This window comes from Podarcis bocagei (assembly GCF_964188305.1).
Source record: "Podarcis bocagei genome assembly, chromosome: 8".
NCBI classification, from domain to species: domain Eukaryota; kingdom Metazoa; phylum Chordata; class Lepidosauria; order Squamata; family Lacertidae; genus Podarcis; species Podarcis bocagei.
In genome coordinates, this window is record NC_138133.1 from 61,925,893 (window position 1) to 61,946,760 (window position 20,868).

The 20,868-nt window shown below is 40.2% G+C and overlaps 1 protein-coding gene across 1 annotated transcript in view; it reads left to right on the plus strand.

The window, feature by feature from the left end:
* ZC2HC1A (zinc finger C2HC-type containing 1A) overlaps window positions 1-19,703 on the plus strand; it is a 31,349-nt gene extending 11,646 nt beyond the window's left edge. Inside the window, exons 2-9 of the mRNA XM_081205044.1 lie at window positions 2,545-2,621; window positions 3,762-3,878; window positions 5,757-5,898; window positions 9,480-9,628; window positions 10,903-10,978; window positions 13,540-13,645; window positions 15,053-15,163; window positions 16,450-19,703. Coding sequence (XP_081061170.1) covers window positions 2,545-2,621; window positions 3,762-3,878; window positions 5,757-5,898; window positions 9,480-9,628; window positions 10,903-10,978; window positions 13,540-13,645; window positions 15,053-15,163; window positions 16,450-16,624 — 953 coding nt within the window. The 3' untranslated portion in view covers window positions 16,625-19,703. The remainder of the gene's footprint in view (window positions 1-2,544; window positions 2,622-3,761; window positions 3,879-5,756; window positions 5,899-9,479; window positions 9,629-10,902; window positions 10,979-13,539; window positions 13,646-15,052; window positions 15,164-16,449) is intronic.
* Window positions 19,704-20,868: the final 1,165 nt, after the last annotated feature.

The following is a 20,868-nucleotide window of genomic DNA, read 5'->3' on the forward strand; positions in this document are numbered from 1 at the left end:
GGAGGGCAGGGCCTTGACTGACTCAAGCTTCAAAAGCTGAGTCTGGTGAACGGACTATTGGGCTGCGGCATTTAGCATGTTTTGTTGGGTGGAGGTTGTTGCTGTTGTTGCTGTTAATTTGTATCTTACAATTGTATCTTATGTGGAAATTGTTCAATTTGGTTGTGTACTTTTCAGTGTTTTATTTATTGTTTATGGCTACTTTGTTATGCCTGTAGTTTTATGTATGTTGTGAGCCACTTTGAGCATGGTTTGGGCTTTGCGAAAGCAGCATACAAATAAAATGATTGATTGATTGATTGATTGATTGATTGAAACACTTTCCATAGGGAGGAAACCCTGTGGCTGTATGTCTAGAGGGTTCTAGATTATGAGAACGTGCAACTTTTCTTTCTGATGGTCTTTTTATTTGTATTTTAAAAACCTACTTTTTAAAAAGTCCATGCATATATGAACTTAATGAGAAAAACGAGACAGTAATTGTTTCTTGTACATTTTAAAAGAGAATGACTTTTCTCTTTCTGTTGCTCAGTTGAAGTACAAAGGAAATAATTCAATTTCCTAATAGATTACTTTTTTCCCCTTTTTGTAAATACAGCTGTAGTTGATTGGACATCTGCCAAGAACAGTAGTTCACTCATATAGGGAGACTGAAAAAAAAGTAGTACGGCTGCAACAATACAACACTATATGTTGAGTGTTCTGTAGTGCTGTACATTGTCATTATGCTATTAGCACAAAACAGAACCAGCACTGACATGGGCAAGGGAGGGCAGTAGCTCCTTTGAGTCCCATTTGTAATGATTCTAACTGACATCAAATCAGGACTATATGCCAGGACCTGCCTGTCCTCCTGGCCTGGATGCTGTCATTTACTCTGCTCTTTGATTTAATCTATGGGGAAGGAGTAGGGGTAGGAGATGTTCTTTATCAAGAGAAGAGAGCCAGTGCCACTGCTGACATTGGTGAGGAGTTGCTGCTCTTGTCAGTGAGGCAATTGAGGAATTTGTAGGACCTTACATTTTTGGCAGAGTTTGACTTCCAGGAAGTATTGGGGCCGTTCAAGTCTGCCACAGCTACTATGTCTCTCCTTTTTGAATGTTCGGTAATCTGCTGTAGGAAGGTATCATTCAAGTCTTTAGTCTGGAGTGAAGGTCTATAGCAGACACTCACAGTAAGGTCACTGTTGTTTCCCTCTCCTACAGTTTTTATCCCATGCACTCTCAAACTGCATTCCTTGCTCTAAGTCATGGATTTCTTCACAACTGTACACATGTACACATCCATTACATATAATGCTACTTCTCCTTCTTTCCTGTTTGGGCTATTTCTTTTGAATAGGCCATATACCCCTCAATTCTTACATTCCAGTCATTGATGTCATCCCACCAGGTTTCAGTAATGCCTATTAGATCATATTTGTCATCCTGTATTGAGGGTTCAAATTCATCTTATTTGCTTTCCATTCTCTGTGCACTGGTATAGAGACAACTGATACCATAAGTCATTCCAGTCCAGCTGCTTCTTTCTTGTAGTTTCCTGCCCTTGAAGAGATTTCTCAGCAGAGGAACTTTTATAATATGTGGTTCTGATATAGTTATTGTGTATTGGTACAATATTTTAGTACATTGTCACAGGCAATTTTAATTGGGAATTTGGCTAATATTTGATGATGATCTAATGAGTGATTTTATTGGGGAGGGGGGGGAGTCCTCTCAACAAAAGGATCGTCCTGTATCTAGAGTTTTGCTGGCAATCTCAATACAGAATCCATAAATGAAATGTAAAAGGAGGATGATAAGCTTTTTCTTTTTCTCTTCTTTGCTATTTACATTGTCTGGGTTGAGGTAATGAATAGTAATATTTAGACATTTGCTTGAAATGCCGATGAAGGACTGTGGCCTTCTTTGCTGTCAGTATAGTTGATTTTTATGCTGCTTCATTTAAAATGAACAAAAAGATTCGAATGCTTATCTAGTCATTGTTTTCTGCTGAACAGAAAACACAGTCTTATTCAATGTACAAAACTATGCAACACCTCATTGATAGGCCTTGTTTCTGTCCATAGTTTAATTTTTTTAAATGAGTGTATTGTCTGGTGGAGTTGTGTGGTAAAAATTATTTATTGATGTAGACAATTTCTTGCATATCTAGCCTCTTTTATTCAGCTCCTCCAAAATATTACACAGCAGTGCAGTTCTTCAGATACTGATTGATTCTATTTTATAATGGTAGGATTTCAGTGTTAGAAACTAGGGGCACTGTCCCAATCAATAATTAGATCACTAAAGACCATAGATTTCCACAGGTTTTCTATTCCTGCTCATGGAAGGAAAAACTTTTAATGTTCCCATGTGAGAAATGCAGATCATTTCACTCTCTGCAGGCAATTTTATGAATGACTCCTGTGAGCTCTCTTATAATTAAGGCCTGACTTTATTGTAGTTTAATTTTTAGCAATTTACAGAAAGCATAAATATAATTGCAGATTAAGAGTTAAGTAGGAATTGCAATGCCATAATGTATGTCTGTGTTTCTTTTAAGATAACGGAAGTGTGGGAGCAGCTGAAGATCTTTTACCATGCAAGATTTGTGGGAGGACTTTTTTCCCAAATGCATTAGTGAGTATAAAAGTCGGGTGACTTAAAAACTTGTTCATGTCTAAACCTTCATTTAAAAGTGAAGCTATTGTGCCAATTTGAATTGTTTTATTTAATTAATTGGTGGAACTTGTATACTACTTAATTGTAAATACATTTAAGCAGTTATCACTGGTTACAGACATAGTTGGTTTTGTTCCCAATAATATGGGCTGCATTCAGACGTGGGGTTTATTGCCCATATTATTCAGATGTGGGGTGGCTGTGTGATAATAATAATAATAATAATAATAATAATAATAATAATAATAATAATAATAATTTGTTATTCATACCCCGCCCATCTGGCTGGGTTGTCCCAGCCACTTTGGGCAGCTTCCAACACATAAAAAAGTAATAATAAAACATAATAGAACATTAATAGTAACAATCTGGTCCAATATAAAAGTCACAATAACTTTAAAATAAACAACTTATATCACACAAAGCAACATTCCAGCAATCCATCAGAATCTAATAGTAAACAGCTAAATTAAACACCAGCAAATAATAATTAAGCAGTTCACACTTATCAACCACAAGAAAGAATTACCAATCTATAATCAGAAAACAAAACAGCAAATCACAATGCATAAAATACCACAAAACGTACAAAACCATGTAAAAAGATCAAATTGAGAAACAAAGACACACAACTTATAAAACTATTTTTAAAAAAATTAAAATCCCTGACCATGAAATTGCAAGAAAATGACAACACAAAACTCATGATTTTCAAAATGGATTTTTTTATGGAAACAATTAATATGGAAATGAGCACTGAACTTCATCTAGATTTCCCGGAATGACTTTTGTATCGTGTGGATGATCACATAAAGGTAAGGAAATGTTGGGGAGCCAGAGTAAAGTGTCGTATGAATGCAGCCTTGGTCAGTATTAATGAATCTATTCATAAAAGTCCTGAGTACATTATGGGATGGATTTGCTTTTGAAACCTCAACTTTGTTTTATACTATTGAGTAAGGTGGGATGGTGAAGAATACATATAAGTTTTATCCTGCCACGTCTCCCTGCTTATTTGATGGGATGGAAAGTAGGAGGAGGGGAGGAAACCTGCTTTCGAAATATAAATGTTGTGTTTCTTTCCTCTTCTACTTGTAGAAGAAGCATGTTCCCATTTGCCAAAGAGCTGCTAATAAAAAAAGAAAAGCATTTGACTCCAGCAGACAGAGAGCGGAGGGAACTGATATTTCCACTGTCAAACCTCTGAAGCCACGGGTAGGTACTGCAGCATAGACTATTCCATTTTTTTAGACAACTGTATGTCCATGGGCATGTACCGTATTTTTCGCCCTATAGGACGCACTTTTCTCCCTCCAAAAATGAAGGGGAAATGTGTGTGCGTCCTATGGGGCGAATACAGGCTTTCGCTGAAGCTTGGAGAGCGAGAGGGGTCCGTGCACCCCTCTTGCACTCCAGGCTTCAGGAAGCTATCAGCAAGCCTGGGGAGCCTGCGGGAGTTCCCACAGGCCTCCCTAGGCGCGGATAGCAGCCTGCCGCCCGGCGCGCAGGGCGCCCTTAAGCAGAGTGCCCCTCGCGCCGGGCAGACATCCGCAGCGTGGGGAGCCCTGCGGGAGTTCCCACAGGGCTCCCCACGCTGCGGATAGCAGCCTGCTGCAGAGCCCTTGGACTTTGGCTTTGAACACAGATTCTGTGGCAAGGATCTTTTTTTAAGTCAGCAAAGAGAGAGAAATTGTGTCTGTGAAAAATGCTGCATCTCAGAAGACTCATTTTTCTTGTGTGGTATACGAAATGAGGAAATACATCATGTGCCAGCCCAGTTTCTGTTGGTATAGAAGTCTGCAAGCTGTTTGATTATACAGAATGTCTTCAGTGCTTAAGATCAAAAGCTTGCATAGTCATACACCACCTGGAGTTTATTTTGTATAACAATATTTGGTGGAACAGACGTAACACAGCACCTAATTACCAAACTATGAATGAAAGCAGGTGATACTAGTGATTCCCAAAGAATGGCTCTTCCTAACCAGGCCACATAGGTGATATCTACAGGGGACTGCCTTTGAATGCAACTCAGAAAGTTCTGCTGGTGCAGAATATGTCTGCTTGGGTGCTCATTTGACCCAGGTTCTCAGAACATATTTTATTGATTCTGTACCAGTTGCACTAATTACTGATGCAGTCCTAGGCTCAATTCAAGTACAGTCATATCTCAGGTTACAGATGCTTCCAGTTGCGCAATTTTGGGTTGCGCACCGCGCCGAACCTGGAAGTACCGTAACGGGTTACTTCCGAGTTTCGGTGCTTACGCAGAAACACTAAATTGTGCTTTGTGCATGCGCAGAAGCACTGAATTGCAACTCGCGCTTGCGCAGACGCGACGCTGTGGGTTGCAAACGTGCCTCCTGCATGAATCATGTTTGCAACCCAAGCGTCGACAGTACTGATTTTGACGTTTAAAGCCCTAGGTGGCTGGAAGTCAGGTTATTTGAATGACTGCCTGTATGAGTCTGTGCCTTAAGATAGGTATTGGGGAGGCCCTGCTGATATCATTGGCGTTTGAGATCAGTTAGATTGGTGGGCAGAGTTACACTATTCAAACAGACTTTCCAAAACTTTGTTTCCATTGGTTTTACTGGTACAGGACTTTGTTTGTTTTTTGGGCATGCTATTGTGGCATTAGCAGTGATTTTCCATGGACCAGAAAGGTGACTTATACACATGGTGTTATTTAAATAACAACAACAACACAGAGATAAGTAAATAATGTCAATATGAAAATACAGCCAAAAGAGTGAAGTGGTTAACCCAGTGTATAGGACCATGGAAAAGGTGCACATTGCTTCCGCTTAGGTATACAGAGCTCTTATTTGTAAATCACTGTCAGCAGTGTCTAATGAAATATTAAATGTATTTTTCTATATTTGTTTCATAAGTGCTCTCACAACTTCCCTGTCAAAGGATCTAAATACAGCTTTTGTATAAACTCTGCTTATCTCCTGAAAAGCAACATTACTTCATGGTTAAGGGAAGATATGTATTTAGTGATGTTATATATAATATTGCATGCACAGCTGAAGAAATCACTTTTATCAAATTGCTAATTTGTGTATGCTGCTTCTGTTGTCTTCTTAGCCGGAGCCCCCAAAGAAACAATCAAACTGGAGGAGAAAGCATGAGGAACTCATAGCAGCTATACGAGCAGCCAAAGGAGTTGATCAGGTCCTTAAAGAAGGTGGAAAACTGCCGCCGCCGCCACCACCTACTTACGATCCTGGTATGTAATGTGACATTGTGGGCTTCAACTGCAGCATCTGTTTTGAGCGATACTGCCAATGAATGGCTAGACAGACACATCCTGTCTCTCTCAAAGGGTCAGGTGTTTTGTCTGGTCATAAACAAGACTAACGTACAGTTCAAGGCATTTCATTGCTTCATAATGGGAGGGCAAGGAATTAATCCAAAAAGCCTGCAGGCAAGGTAGACTAAGAAGGTGAGATTTACCTCTTAAATGCACAGATGAAGGGAAGGGGAAACAGAATCCCCAGTGGCATCCTAAAAAGAGCAGGCATTCTCCTAGGCCATGGCAGAGCTTTCCGCTGGCAGGTTCAGGGGGTGGTGGAACATAGAAACAGTCATCCCAAGTGGCTGAGTTTGGACCAGTAAGTCTGCTCTTGAAACCACACTTTCAGAAGTCACACCCATTATAGTCTTAGAAATCCAAAATTTAGATATCTGTAGAAAGGCGCTCTCTAGGGGAACAACAAGGGCAGAGATGGTGAAGCTACTTGAAAAGAGAGGCAGGATTCAGGAAGGCTGTGCTTGGTACTAGAGCATAAAGGAACACAGGTTTATTGATACTTTGTAACCTGATTTGAGCCTTTTTACAATCAAAAGGTGTATAAATGTTATTAAATAAAACAAAACAAAACATTGTTGGTCCATTAGCAGTTTTGTGTTGTGCTGATAGGGATGTGGGGTGTGAATCTTTTCCTGCTCAGATTGCAAAATGGACTCGCCTGATTTCATCCCGGATCAGTGGTTGACTTGAAAAATTGCAGCCTCCTGGAATCATTTGAGAGGCGGTTGGAGGGTTCTGTTCTGCCTCTGTTCATTAAAAAAAAAAAAAATCCCTTTGTGAAAATAGGATACATCGCTTGCCTCAGCCTGTAGCACATGAGACTTTTTGCTGCTGTGCACTTTGAATGCACTTACAGCAAGTCCCCTTGTGAGGCATGGAGCCTTGATGGTGTCCTGTTGCTTTAGGGAAATTATATGGCAAAAAAACATGGCTGCCCCCAGTGTTTACAGTGTGGAGCCGAAAGTGTCATACTTTTAGAAGTTTAAAAGAAAGGGGGGGGGGGGGAGAGAGAAACAAGCATCAAACATGTTTTAGACTACTTTTTAAGTTCTTGTTATTATTATTTTACCATTTGTTTTCAGGTAGATTTTTAAAAATCCATTAAATATCTACGAGTGACAGATGTAGTCTTGTCTCTTCTGAGAACTGGGATGGACCAGACTCTTATGGGTTCATCTGTCCCTAGTCCTGATTGCATTAGGGTGGAAGGGATTATTGGCTTTTGCATGTCCTAGCAGAGCACCTATTGTTAGGAATTCATTCTTTTCAGTTCAGTAGAGGGTGGTGACTGGCACCATTTTCTTTAGTCACTTGACATTGCACTTGCAGAGAAGGTAGAGACTGAAAATAAAATGGAGGCGTGGGACAAAATGACGGTAACTTGGCATCAACCTTTTCCACTTTCCTCCAGATGAGTTTTTTTAGCCGTTATGGCTGCAAAGACAGACTTGAAAGATACTGCTTAAGTAAGCAGTGTTCACTGAAGTCTCTGAAACTAGGGATGTTCCTGAATAAATGTTTTATGTATTTGGAATTACTTTAGTGCCCAGCACAGCTGAATATCAACTTCGCATCTAGCAAAATCAAAATAAATTATACTAAGAATAAAATCACAGAATAAGCAATGCAAAATAAGTTATGCAGAATTTTAATTTTTTTTTAGCTTGGGCTTCACACAGCCGTGGATATAATCTTGTTTTTTCCATCTATTCTCCTTCCCAAAGGAGTGGGAAGGAGCTGTGACAGAATCATTCCTGTGTCAAAAATTGCAATGCTGGAAAAAGTTACATGTCTGTAAGAGAAAGTTCTCCAAGCTACCATCAGATCCTCAAGTGGCTGGAGCAACCCAGCCAGATGGGTGGGGTATAAATAATAAAACTATTGTTAGGCTCTCCTCTTGGCATTTTTGTCTTTGCTTTGTAGGAGTATTTCGATGGCACTCAGATGTAATCTGGAAAGCTTATAGTTAACCAAAAGCTGAGTCTGCTTGCTATATATTTGGTTCCCAGAATGTTTTGCTGCATCTTGTACCGGCAAAGGATGAGACAGCAGGAATAGTGCTTGGAGTGCCAGTGACTGAGAATTCCAAGAAGTCTGACAAAACACAGGCTTGAGCTAATTTGAAAGTGTATTCCTTGCCAGTGATGGCAAAACCTCCTGTGTTTCTCCTTTACTGTGATGTCTGCTGTGTTGTCTGACAGAAAGTTTCCAGTTGGTTAAAGGCCCTAAACATGGTCAGAATAGCTCCCTGTGACTTGTTGTTGCTGTTGTTGAATAATTTGTATACTGCCCTCTACCCGGAGGCCTCAGGACAGTTTACAGAATAAAAGAAAAATATAAAACCACAAAATACTTAATCAAATAAAAATAAAAAGAACAACCCAATAACCACCCCCCCCAAAAAAACAACCCCCACCACATTTTAAAAGGGCATAGCATGTCAATCAAATCAACCAAAGGCCTGGTTAAAAAGGAATGTTTTTGCCTGCCACTTAAAGGTGTATATTTGCTATATGTGTTGAGATTTTGCAGTCACTCAGATCTATTCCAGCTGGATTTCACATTGGCAACTGACTTTGTACAGTAGTACCTCCAGTTGCAAACAGGATCTGTTCCGGAGCTCCGGCCGCAGCCCGAGGAATTCGCTGCCGGAGGTGGCGCTTCTGTGCATACGTGCAGTACATAGAGCGCTTTTGCGCGTGCGGCAAAAACCTGGAAGTATACTTCCAGGTTTTCCGCTTACATATCCCAAAGTTTACATAACTGGAGGGATACATAAGCGGAGGTACGACTGTATTGGAAACATCCAATGCATTAATCAGTTGTGTGTGTTTGCATAAATTCTAACTTTCATCATCTGAAGCTGTAGGATTATTGGAAAGGTCTAACATATTACCTGCTTGCTTGACTCCTGCCCAACTTGATTTGTTAAGTCTCGACTGAAGACAAGTTGAGAGGTGATAATCTCCCTTCATTGCCTGTCCCAGTAGTTGAGGTGGTGGCCAAACCTTTATAGAAAAAGCATATTCTAGGTCCCTTAGGGTTAGGAGTTATTTGTCAATCTCCAACTTGATATTTTGGGATTAGGTGGTCAGGCAGGCTCCAGCTACTCCTCCTGTATTAACACTCAAAAGCTAGGCTTGTATTGTTCAGCAGACTTCTTTTAATAGTGGCCTCTATCACATGGACCTACCTCCTTAAAAAGCAAAGACCCATTTGCTTTTGGCTTTTATTTGCATTTTTTGGGAAGGCTTTTGAATGCTGATGGCTTCAATACTCAGGAATCTTCACTGATTTTTACTGACTTGCTTTTGATTTTTAACACGTTTAAATTATAATGCTGTTTCAGATATTATAGCAGTTTTATGTTTTCTGTTTTTATTGTCATGCACTTTGTGGGTCTGGTCTAGAGTTAAAGCTGAGATAAAAGCAGAGGGGTTAAATTAATAAATAACCTGTACTGTTCTTTGTGTCTCATGAATTGCTGATGAATATAGATTATATCCAGTGCCCATATTGCCAGAGAAGATTTAATGAAAGTGCAGCTGATCGGCACATCAATTTCTGCAAAGAACAGGCAGCGCGTATTACTAATAAAGGAAAAGTGGTTACTGATTCTAAAGGGAAGCTTCCTACCCGAACGCAGGTGAATGATTATTATTTGCTCAGATGAATAATAAACCCTGCCTGAAGTGAAGTAATTCCATACTAGGGATCATCAGGAAAGGGATTAAAAATTTAAAAGCCAGCAGCATCGTGCAGTTATACCAATCCATGGTGCAGTCACACTTGGAATACTGTGTACAGTTCTGGTCCCTTCTCCTCATGAAGGGTATTGTGGAGCAGGAAAAGGCAACCAAAATGGTCAAGAAGATAAAGCAACTCTGCTATGAGGAAGGTGACAACATTTGCAGCTTTATAACTTAGAGGAAAGGCAAGTACTGGAGGACTTGATAGAGGTGTATAAAATTATGCATGGTGTAGAGAAAGTTGGTAAAGAAAAGTTTTTCTCCCACTTTTATAATACGGTCATACCTTGGAAGTCGAACGGAATCTGTTCCGGAAGTCCGTTCGACTTCCAAAACGTTCGGAAACCAAAGTGCGGCTTCTGATTGGCTGCAGGAAGCTCCTGCAGCCAATCAGAAGCCGCGGAAGCCCCTTTGGATGTTCAGGTTCCAAAGAACGTTCACAAACTGAAACAGTCACTTCCGGATTTGCGGTTTTCGGGAGCCAGAATGCCCGAGTACCAAGGCGTTTGGGATCCAAGGTACGACTGTACTGGAATTGATCGAAATCCAGTGAAGATGAATGTTGGAAGTGTCCGTATTTCTTCACACAAAACATAGTCAAATTATGGAATTTGCTGTTAGAGGAGATGGTGGTAACTACCACCCTGAATGTCTTTAAAAGAGAATTAGACAGATTAATGAGGGACAAGGATATCAATGGCTGCTAGCTATGATGGCTGTGTTCTACCTCCACTATAAGAATCATGCCTGTGTGTACCAGGTGCTAGGAAATGCAGGTAGGGAGCGCTCTGATGCACTCAGGTTCTGCTTGCGGGCTTCCCAGGAATGTTTGGTTGGCCACTGTGAGAACAGAGTACTGGATGATATGGGCCTTGGGCCTGATCCAGCACAGCTTTCATTTTCTTACGAACATATAAAAAGATGATCACTCAGCCTTTACTTAAATCAGCATTGGAATATCTGGTACGTACATTGTTCTTTTCATAGTAATAGGTGAGTAGACGCTAGATTTTCCTGGATGAAGTGAAAAAACCACAGCATTTCGAACCCTATTTTTATGGTACATTTGCAAACACCCCATGAGATACAGAGCTATTGATCATTACAGTATTTCAAGACATGGAACTGTATGACTGAGCTGTTCAGTGACTGGTTTTTGTGTCTGTTTCAGTACAAGTCGCCATCAGTAAAGAAGATGCCTCCATCAGGAATAACACCACCAGCCTCATCACGCTTACCACAACCAAGTAATGTCAACAAAATTGTTCTTGTAGTTGCCTATCAGGAATGCATGAATAAATATTGCCTCAAGGCTAACAGATATAATGGCTTGGATCCTGATTTTCTTTCCATGAATGGAACACAGTTTTCCTGCCACCCCATTTTCTCTGTTCCCGGGGGTTGAGGAATCCTTGGTACAAGATGTCTACAGATGGCTGTTGCAGCCATTACTTTATGTGAATCAAGGACCCAAGCCATTGCAATGTGCATGCAAACTTCTGTAGTCTTCAGGAGTTTGTTGGTCTGCACCTCCCATTATCCCTGGCATTTGGCCATACGGACAGAAGCTAATGGGAATTGCAAACCAACCACATCTGGTTTCCCCACCCCAGCTCTCCCATGGTTTATTGGTGTTTATTTTCATGGCTGAAAAAATTCAAGTTGAAACAGAAGGCCAATGATATACACCTTCCCATGGAGCTTCTTACTTGCAAATGTTGCTACAGAGTTCAGTAGCAGGATTAATCTCTGATATGTGCAGACATCCCTGGAGAGCTGTTGCCTGTCAGTGTAGCCACTATTGAGCTAGGTAGACCAGTGGCTCAACTATGTATAGTATAACCAGAAGGTGATTGAGTGAATGCTTTGAGGCTGCATACTGTTGATAAACTCTTTGTGCTCTTCTCAGTCATCACATTTTAAAAGATGAAAGATTTATTTTATTGCTTTAAAGGTGAGATGTAGAATCTTGAAAAAGGGATGTGGGTGGTGCTGTGGGTTAAACCCAGAGCCTAGGACTTGCCGATCAGAAGGTCAGGGGTTCGAATCCCCGCGGCGGGGTGAGCTCCCGTTGTTCGGTCCCTGCTCCTGCCAACCTAGCAGTTTGAAATCACGTCAAGTGTAAGTAGATAAATAGGTACCGCTCCAGCGGGGAGGTAAATGGCATTACCGTGCGCTGCTCTGGTTCACCAGAAGGGGCTTAGTCATGCTGGCTGCATGACCCGGAAGCTGTACGCCGGCTCCCTCGGCCAATAAAGCGAGATGAGCACCACAACCCCAGAGTCAGTCACGACTGGACCGAATGGTCAGGGGTCCCTTTACCTTTACCTAGAATCTTGAAAACAATTGTGCAGTGCTTTCAGGCCTGTTACTAAGGAAGTATTACCGCTAGGAGAGTAGGAGATGAGAAAAAGCTACGCTTTCGAGACAGGGTACATTGCCTCTCTTGCTTTCTTGCGGTGCCTGTTGTGGCTGCTTCTTGTAGCCATTTAAAACTACACAAAGAAACTATGATGCTTGTTCGTCCTGACTTGAGATGAACATTTCAGTGATTGGGTAGGAAGATGATGTATCAAACAGTGGGGAATGCTGGAAAACAGACAGATTTATTTTTAAACATTTGCATGGCTACTGTAAAATACATTAAATTATGACTTGTAGGGCAGCTAGCCTTGCTTGTGGTATTGATTTGCTTCCTGAATAATGAGTCAGCATGTTCTATTGCATAGAGCTTTGGGTTTGGATGGGGAAACCTGGCTTGAAATCTAGTTGGCTATTATGAAAAATAGGATGCTGAACTAGAACTGTATTTTTTTCTAATACAGAAAAAGTATTTTTATGTTCATAACCCCCACACAGCCTGAAGTCTTCTGGATAATTCTGGGCAAGTCATTATCTTCCATGGTTGCCCGGCTAAGATGATACTAGGCAGTTACAGGGTCACTTCGGTGCTCTTTATAGTGAATAACTCTGGACTTCATTTCTCTCTGCCTCAATTGGCCAATGCTTCCTCTCCCCACTGGCCCAGCTTTGCTGCTTTCTCGGTCAAAATCTGCCTATCCTGAAGTTGCTGTTTATTTACAGCAGGGGAAGGTTGGGGAGACTCACAATTAAGGTACAGTGGTACCTTGGGTTACATATGCTTCAGTTTACAGACTCCACTTAACCCAGAAATAGTACCTTGGGTTAGGAATTTTGCTTCAGGATAAGAACAGAAATTGTGCTCCGGTGGCGCGGCGGCAGCAGGAGGCCCCATTAGCTAAAGTGGTGCTTCAGGTTAAGAACAGTTTCAGGTTAAGAACGGACCTCCGGAACGAATTAAGTACTTAACCCAAGGTACCACTGTACTTCACTAGGACTAATACATATAGTCGTACCTTGGAGGTCAAACAGCTTAGTTCCTGAACATTTTGGCTCCCGAACGTTGCAAACACGGAAGTGACTTCTGGTTTGCGTACTTTGGAAGCTGAACGTCCGATGGGGCTTTCATGGATTCCGATTGGCTGCAGGAGTTTCCTGCAGCCAATCAGAAGCCGCGCTTTTGTTTCTGAACATTTTGGAAGTTGAATGGACTTCCGGAACGGATTCTGTTCAACTTTCAAGGTACAACTGTACTGGGGAGGAGGATAACACCCACCCACCCAGCAGTACTGCAGCTGCAATCCCATTTGTCAGCTCTGACATCTCCTCTTAATTCAGGGTATCAAGTCACAGAAACTCCCTCATCGCATGTAGTTTCATGACGTGAAGTAAGAATAAAGTAAAGCTGCTAAGCACAGAAATGATGTTTCCGTGTTTATTCAAAAAGGTACACCTGCAAATAAAATTCTGTCTACAAGTGGGCCAGTGGGAACTAAAATCCAAAGTTTGTCTCCAGCTCATAAAAACTCAACAAGAACAAGCCCCCAAACAGGGTAAGTGCACAGTTAACACTGTACGCATAGTATTTAATAAACACCTTTGAATACTTTGTCCTTCGTGATGGTTTCTATGTAAAAGAGTGAATTTTATAAATACAGGGACAACCTGTGCAGCACAATAATATTTTGTTGAAAATCACTAGGTTGTCTCACACAGATTCTCAGGCGCTGTGTCAATCAATATATTCTGTGTATTGCGATTACTCTTGTTGCTGAATGTTTGTGTGGTAGAAGCAATGGAGGAACATCAGCAGGAAGCTCTTGATATCAATAGTCAATGCTAATTTGGGCTAATGGCCCCAAACAACTGCATATTTTTCTCTTGTACTCTAGGTGGCAGTATTTGATCTCTGCATGAAAAGCAGATAAACGTATTAGCAGCAATAGGGTTTAGGGCTTATATTTGAAAATAATTTTAGACATTGTTTTTTAATTGCTGCTGATATGAGACAGTGCGTGACAATTAAAAGAATGCTATGCAGAATATGTATGTGGCTCTAGTGTATTTTGAATTTAGTATAGTGTTTGGTTGGGGCTGCTTGACTTCTGCCCTCTCATTTAGCCGAATTTTGTTTTCCCATTTCTCCTTTGTTGTTTTAAGTCTGTTCTTGTTTAAAGGAGAAGAACCAAATCTAAAGTAGAGATTTTTATCTTTGGACAGTACGTCAAGCTACTGAACCTGGAATTGGTTTAAATAAACACCCATGAGAGACTTCAGTGTATATGACAGTTTAGTTTGTGGGTAATTATCTAACCAGAAAACAGAACCAGACTAGCAGCTGCAATCACCTGCCCGCTGGAGCCCATATGTGCAAGAGCTTCCCCGTTCACTTCTGTTAGTAGTAAACTGCTCTGAACATGGAGATGAATGCTTGGAACTGCCTCTTCCCCACTGAAGTTAATGGGGAAGCCTGCAGAAATTGAATTTCATGCACACATCTAAGCACCTCTAGAATTTGGGATCAGAGCCAGATAATTCAACATAGCAAACGTTTGCATATCAAAGGTGGAAAACTATTCCCATCTGGCAGGCCAGATCCCAACCTCTCCACCCAGGGTGCCATTTTGACAGGTGGGTGGGGCCAGCCACCTGTCAATCACCTGACATCGTGATGACACCAGTGACAGTACTAAATGACAGCACACCTTTGGGAGGGAACTTCCTACTGCAGTTGATCCCAGTGTAACTTGTTGTCAGAGCCAATTCGTTGTTTAGGATGGTCAGTGAACCCTAATGCCTCCCTTCACACCCCAAGCACCAGTCCCCACTGGAAGCCCTGCTACATCCAGAGAGACCTCTGTCTGCACAGCAGCTTATTGTGTGTTGACACTGTATCATACCCTAAGCTTTTGCTCGCTTCAAAATTCTGCCTAATTGACTGAATTACTGTTATCTTTTAGAGGGTCCATGAAATCACGGACAGTTGCACCTACTAACGTGGCACGGAATGCTGGTATAGGTATGATGGCAAACAAAAGAAAAGCTTATAGTACCGAAAACTACTCAAACAGGTAATTCATGATTTTTGCCTTTCTGGAAGTATTTACAGCTTCCATATATCTGAAGATTAATGTCTTGTTGTGGGGGTGTTGCAGTTACACTTTAAAAAAACAATCCATCCTAGACACTTGATTGGGGGGGGAGGGGATAACACCACAAATAAATACTGAAGGATAAGACAACTGGCCTTAGAATGGAAGACTTAAAAGAATGACAGGCATGTTTGGTGGGGACATGAGAGGGCCTTCTCAGTGGCTGCTCCCAGACTTTGCTACTCCCTTCCTAGAGAGGCTAGACTCCCTCCTTGTTCTTCCGCCCGCAAATGAAGACCTTATTCCAACAGGCTTTTGGGAACTGACGGTTTTTTAAGTAAAATGATTTTAATAGTTCTGTGCTTTTTTATTTTTTACTATCTGCATGTTAATAGTTTTCTTTTTTATATTGTTTTTATTCTATCATAGTTTAATTTAATTTGAAGCTACCTGTCTTTTATGTTTTTACATCACTGTGTTTTATTCATGTTCCTGTATGCCACCTTGAGTCCTGGTTCTGGGGGAAAGGCAGGAAATTAACAAATGCAATAATTATTATATTCTAAGAGGCTCAGAGGTTAACTGCTAGCATCTGCCTCTGCTTTATATATAGCACCTTGGACTTCTATTCTCTGCCCTACTCCAATGCCCACAGAATTTGAGCTTACTTGTGTCCTTTATGTCCCTTCTAGATATGACACGATCCAGACCCTTCCATATCTTTTCCCACAGGATTGCTTTAAAAATCAGGACTGTTTTCTGGGAAGAGATGGTGTAACCTTTCTGTAGAGGGGCAGATTAGGGCAGCTAGTAGTCATTTAACGGGAATGGCTTTATATCAGCTGAAATAGCATGGAAGGCATACTGAATTTAACTTCCTGATCTTACAAGGGAGACTAATGAGGTTTCCAGTTAGCATTGCAAGAAGTACAGAATATCCTGATCAAGGAACTTCTATTTCGTGTTCCATTGGGCCCTTAGATTTGACACGAGGGCCTATTAATTTGATTCCTTCAGTTTATTCCATTGGCCTAAGGTTCTCCAGTGCTAGCATGGTGTTTGAGTTGTATAATCCAGCAAGGAAGTATTGTGGGATTTTATTTTATTTTCTAGTAAGAAGGCCATGTTTTTGGAATGATATGTTACTGAAGAACTATTGTAAGGGAAAGGTCAGAATGAATGCTTTGCAAATCACGCATAAACTATTAACATTTATCTAATCTCTATAATGTTCTCCATTTTGAATGTTCAATGAATTGATGAAGAACTGGATATGACAGTGGAGACTGCTCATCTTCTGTCAATGGAGCAAGTTCAAAAAGCAATGAGGGAAATTCACCTGCACAGTTACCAAAATTCTGTTACGAATGCGGCGCCAAATACCCGGTGGAATCTGCAAAATTCTGCTGTGAATGTGGAGTTCGAAGAATGGTTTTGTGAACACCTTCTGTAAAACAGGATAAAAGAGAGCTCCTCTGTTTGCTATGGCTGCATGGAATTCTGCGCTGTACTTTCCCATCTGAACTTGTGCTAAAACACCATAGTAATTTTCTGAGAGCAATTCTTTTTGGTTGCAGAATAATTTATATAGATATAAATATACTGTATATAATTGATAGGTACCTGAAACTGTGCCATTCAAGAAGGTATTCTTGAGACACTGTTGGAAATATCTTTAATGGAGTGAATTAACTCAAGAAAGGGGGGGGGTCGTTTTGTTTTTTGTAATCCTGCTATGTATTACTGTATATTCTTACATTGTTCTCCTTATTCACCCATAATAGTGTTACCCCCGAATAAGTTCATCCAGTAAGGGAATCTAGAGAATATTGGCTGCTGTAGATAACTTGATGAGTAGGTTCTCATAAACCTTACTAACAAACAAAAAAGGTTCAGATTTACCGATCTTGTTTATGATATTATTCTACCTGATTGGCATTTTTTCTGTGTCTGCTTTCAAAACATGTTATAATGTCCATTGTACAGATGCTTCCTTTGTGTGTGGTACCAGATTTCCCCCAGCCAATTTTCACATTCCTTTCTTTAAATATAATTCTTAGTTTTGCAAAATAGTTCACCTTCAGATATCTATGGAATCAATTGCCAAGGGCAGCTTTTCCTGCAAACCTCACTATAATGAATGGAGGATGTATAAGTGGTACTCTGAATCTCATCCTTTATCAAGCTTCTCCTACACCTCTCTCTTTTTTCCATTATTTGTAAAGCCCTGCTCCTTATTTTCTAATAACAAGTAAAAATCATAAGCATAGTTTTAATGTTTGTCCAGTATAGTCTAAATTATTATGCCCACTTTATAGAGTTTTGTGGCTATTGCAATGATGGTAAGATACAATAGAAAAAGAATCACTTGTTATATAATAATAATATTTAGTAGAAAAAAAATGAGTTTCAGAACATGGTACCTGAATAATGCTTTTTCTTCTTCTTTGCAGTATCTTTTGCTTAGGGGTTTTTGGTACCTTCTGCAGCCCAATCAAAATAAACTGGCTTCACAGGGAGTACATTGACCCACTGGAGCCCTTAACCTATATCAGTATTGTTGTTTGTCTTAGTAATAGCATATATTTTCACAGAAATTATTTTTCCTATGGAGAAGAGCCCTCATTTCTGCCTTTCTCAAAATCATTTTGACCTTTTTGGTTCCAACAGTTATTTCTAAGCCGTGGTCACATCTTCTAAAGAAACAAATTAACCTGTCAGCTGGGCACATTGTAGTATTTGACCTGACATTAATCTAACCTTATTTTCATCTTTTCAAATGATGTGACTAATGGCAACTGGAAATACAACTGGTTGATCAAGCTACTTTTCCTGCTTCAACTTTCTAGTATGCTTTGCTGGTGATAAATTGAAGGTCCCTTATTATTAGAGTTAACAAATTCATTGATGTAGGATTGTTATTTGTGGATCTTAGGTTGCTCAGAAATGAAAAGTACAATTTTAACTGCAGTATCCAAAACCTTGTCCTGTGATCCAATTTTCAGTTCTATACAAATGGCTAATATCCAGCCATTATATAATGCTTAGTTGATGTGCTACAGTGGCTAAATGTGGGGAAACTGAACCAGTACTGGAGAAGATGTCTAGAACTTCATTGAGGTGTGCACTATTATGCATAGCTCACATTATTCTCCCTCTTTTCTTAGGTGTTCCTTCCAGACCTTTTCTTTTTATTAAAAAAAAATTATGAATACTTTGTCTGCAACCTGTATTAGTAGATTAGTGTACTATCTTTGATTATATATAGTTACATTTTAATGGCGGGGGTAAATTCAATAATTTAGGAAGTTGCACTTTTAAAGGTTTTCATTAAAACAAAAAACTGAGCCCAATATATCATATTGCTTCATGATGAAATCACTATAATGGGCATGTTCAACCTAAACCAGAAATAATTATGTGTGTTGATTTAGTACTTGAAGGCACCGTTATAAAATCTTAAAGAGCGATTGTTCTGTGTGATGAGCTCGTCCATGTGATAGAAATCAAAAAGGCATCGACAAACCTAACCACTTATAACGAAAATGTTATTGATGTTAATGGAGAATCACATTTCTGAACCAATCAATGACATTGCATCATTTCATAATAGGGTTCTCTGTCATTAAATAGTGGTGGTTCATCTATAAAATAATCACTTTAAACATGCAGTAACATTTTGTTTCCATATGAAAGGGTCTCCCCCTCTTCCAGTCCTCAGAATACTAAGGAAAACAAGAGTTTTTCAAACATTCCTTTTGCCTTTTCATTTACTAGAAAATCTGGTAAGTTATATTATACATCTTGTTTATTTGCTTGAAATCTTACTTTTAAATACATTAACGTTATGCCACAGATTTATATCTCATGTAAATGATGATACTGAGATGAGCTCAATATATTTAAGAATTCACTCAGAGTTACTTCAGGTTACTTTTAGCCACAGAGTTGACTCTACACATTTGAAAAATGTACACCTTGTATGGCCCTAGTGGCAGAGCAGCACAGAGATCAGTCTTAGCATCAGAAAAGCTAATTTGTATTGTACTTAGTGGTGGAAATCTAGTGATCAATCTCTGGTATTCCACTTAATTTTTTTGCATTTTGTGAAAGAGATGACTGGTACGTTGGGAAATTTCTGAATGATCTACATGGACCCTTTTGAGAGTCTTGTGTGGATGTTGCTTTGTTTTGGGTGAGACTTCATATGCATCTTCATTCACCAAAGATCTCAAATATTTATGTAACATAAATGCTTTCCTGTGTTTCTACAGATGCTTTATTACACCTACCTAACAATACAGATTTCTTACTGCATCTGCCTGATCTTTTAATATATTGTATCCTTTCTCTTTTGTAACTGTCATCTAATTTCTAGTTATGTGACCTTTTATTTTTTGCTCTGACTTGCGTTTTGGATTTTCCTAAATGTTTATTCGGATCATTGCGAAAGCAATCTGTACATGCTTGCTGTATGTTATCTAGTCCTTTGTTAACAATAAAGCAATTGTTGCATACATTTATTATTATTATTATTATTATTATTAATGTTGCATAGTAGGTTCATAGAATCATAGAGTTGGAATAGACCACAAGGGCCATCGAGTCCAACCCCCTGCCAAGCAGGAAACACAATCAGAGCACTCCTGACATATGGTTGTCAAGCCTCTGCTTAAAGACCACCAAAGAAGGAGACTCCACCACACTCCTTGGCAGCAAATTCCACTGTCGAACAGCTCTTACTGTCAGGAAGTTCTTCCTAATGTTTAGGTGGAATCTTCTTTCTTGTAGTTTGGATCCATTGCTCTGTGTCTGCTTCTCTGGAGCAGCAGAAAACAACCTTTCTCCCTCCTCTATATGACATCCTTTCATATATATGTGAACATGGCTATCATATCACCCCTTAACCTCTTCTTCTCCAGGCTAAACATGCCCAGCTCCCTTAGCCGTTCCTCATAAGGCATCGTTTCCAGGCCTTTGACCATTTTGGTTGCCCTCCTCTGGACACGTTCCAGTTTGTCAGTGTCCTTCTTGAACTGTGGTGCCCAGAACTGGACACAGTACTCCAGGTGAGGTCTGACCAGAGCAGAATACAGTGGCACTATTACTTCCCTTGATCTAGATGCTATACTCCTATTGATGCAGCCCAGAATTGCATTGGCTTTTTTAGCTGCCGCGTCACACTGTTGGCTCATGTCAAGTTTGTGGTCAACCAAGACTCCTAGATCCTTTTCACATGTACTGCTCTCAAGCCAGGTGTCACCCATCTTGTATTTGTGCCTCTCATTTTTTTTGCCCAAGTGCAATACTTTACATTTCTCCCTGTTAAAATTCATCTTGTTTGTTTTGGCCCAGTTCTCTAATCTGTCAAGGTCGTTTTGAAGTGTGATCCTGTCCTCTGGGGTGTTAGCCACCCCTCCCAGTTTGGTGTCATCTGCACCGGGCCCAAGACAGAACCCTGTGGCACCCCACTAGTCACTCTTCTCCAGGATGAAGAGGTTCCTTTGTTTTGTTTTTCTGGCAGCACCCTTGCTGCTAAGTTAGTACATAAGCTGTCAAATCCTGAAATCTTTCTCAATACCTGGGTGATGTGAACTAGATGTGGGCAAGCTACTTGACACTGAATCCTGATGGGGCCAACATAATGGTCTTGTGGCTTGTCACACTATTGAAAGGGTTCATCC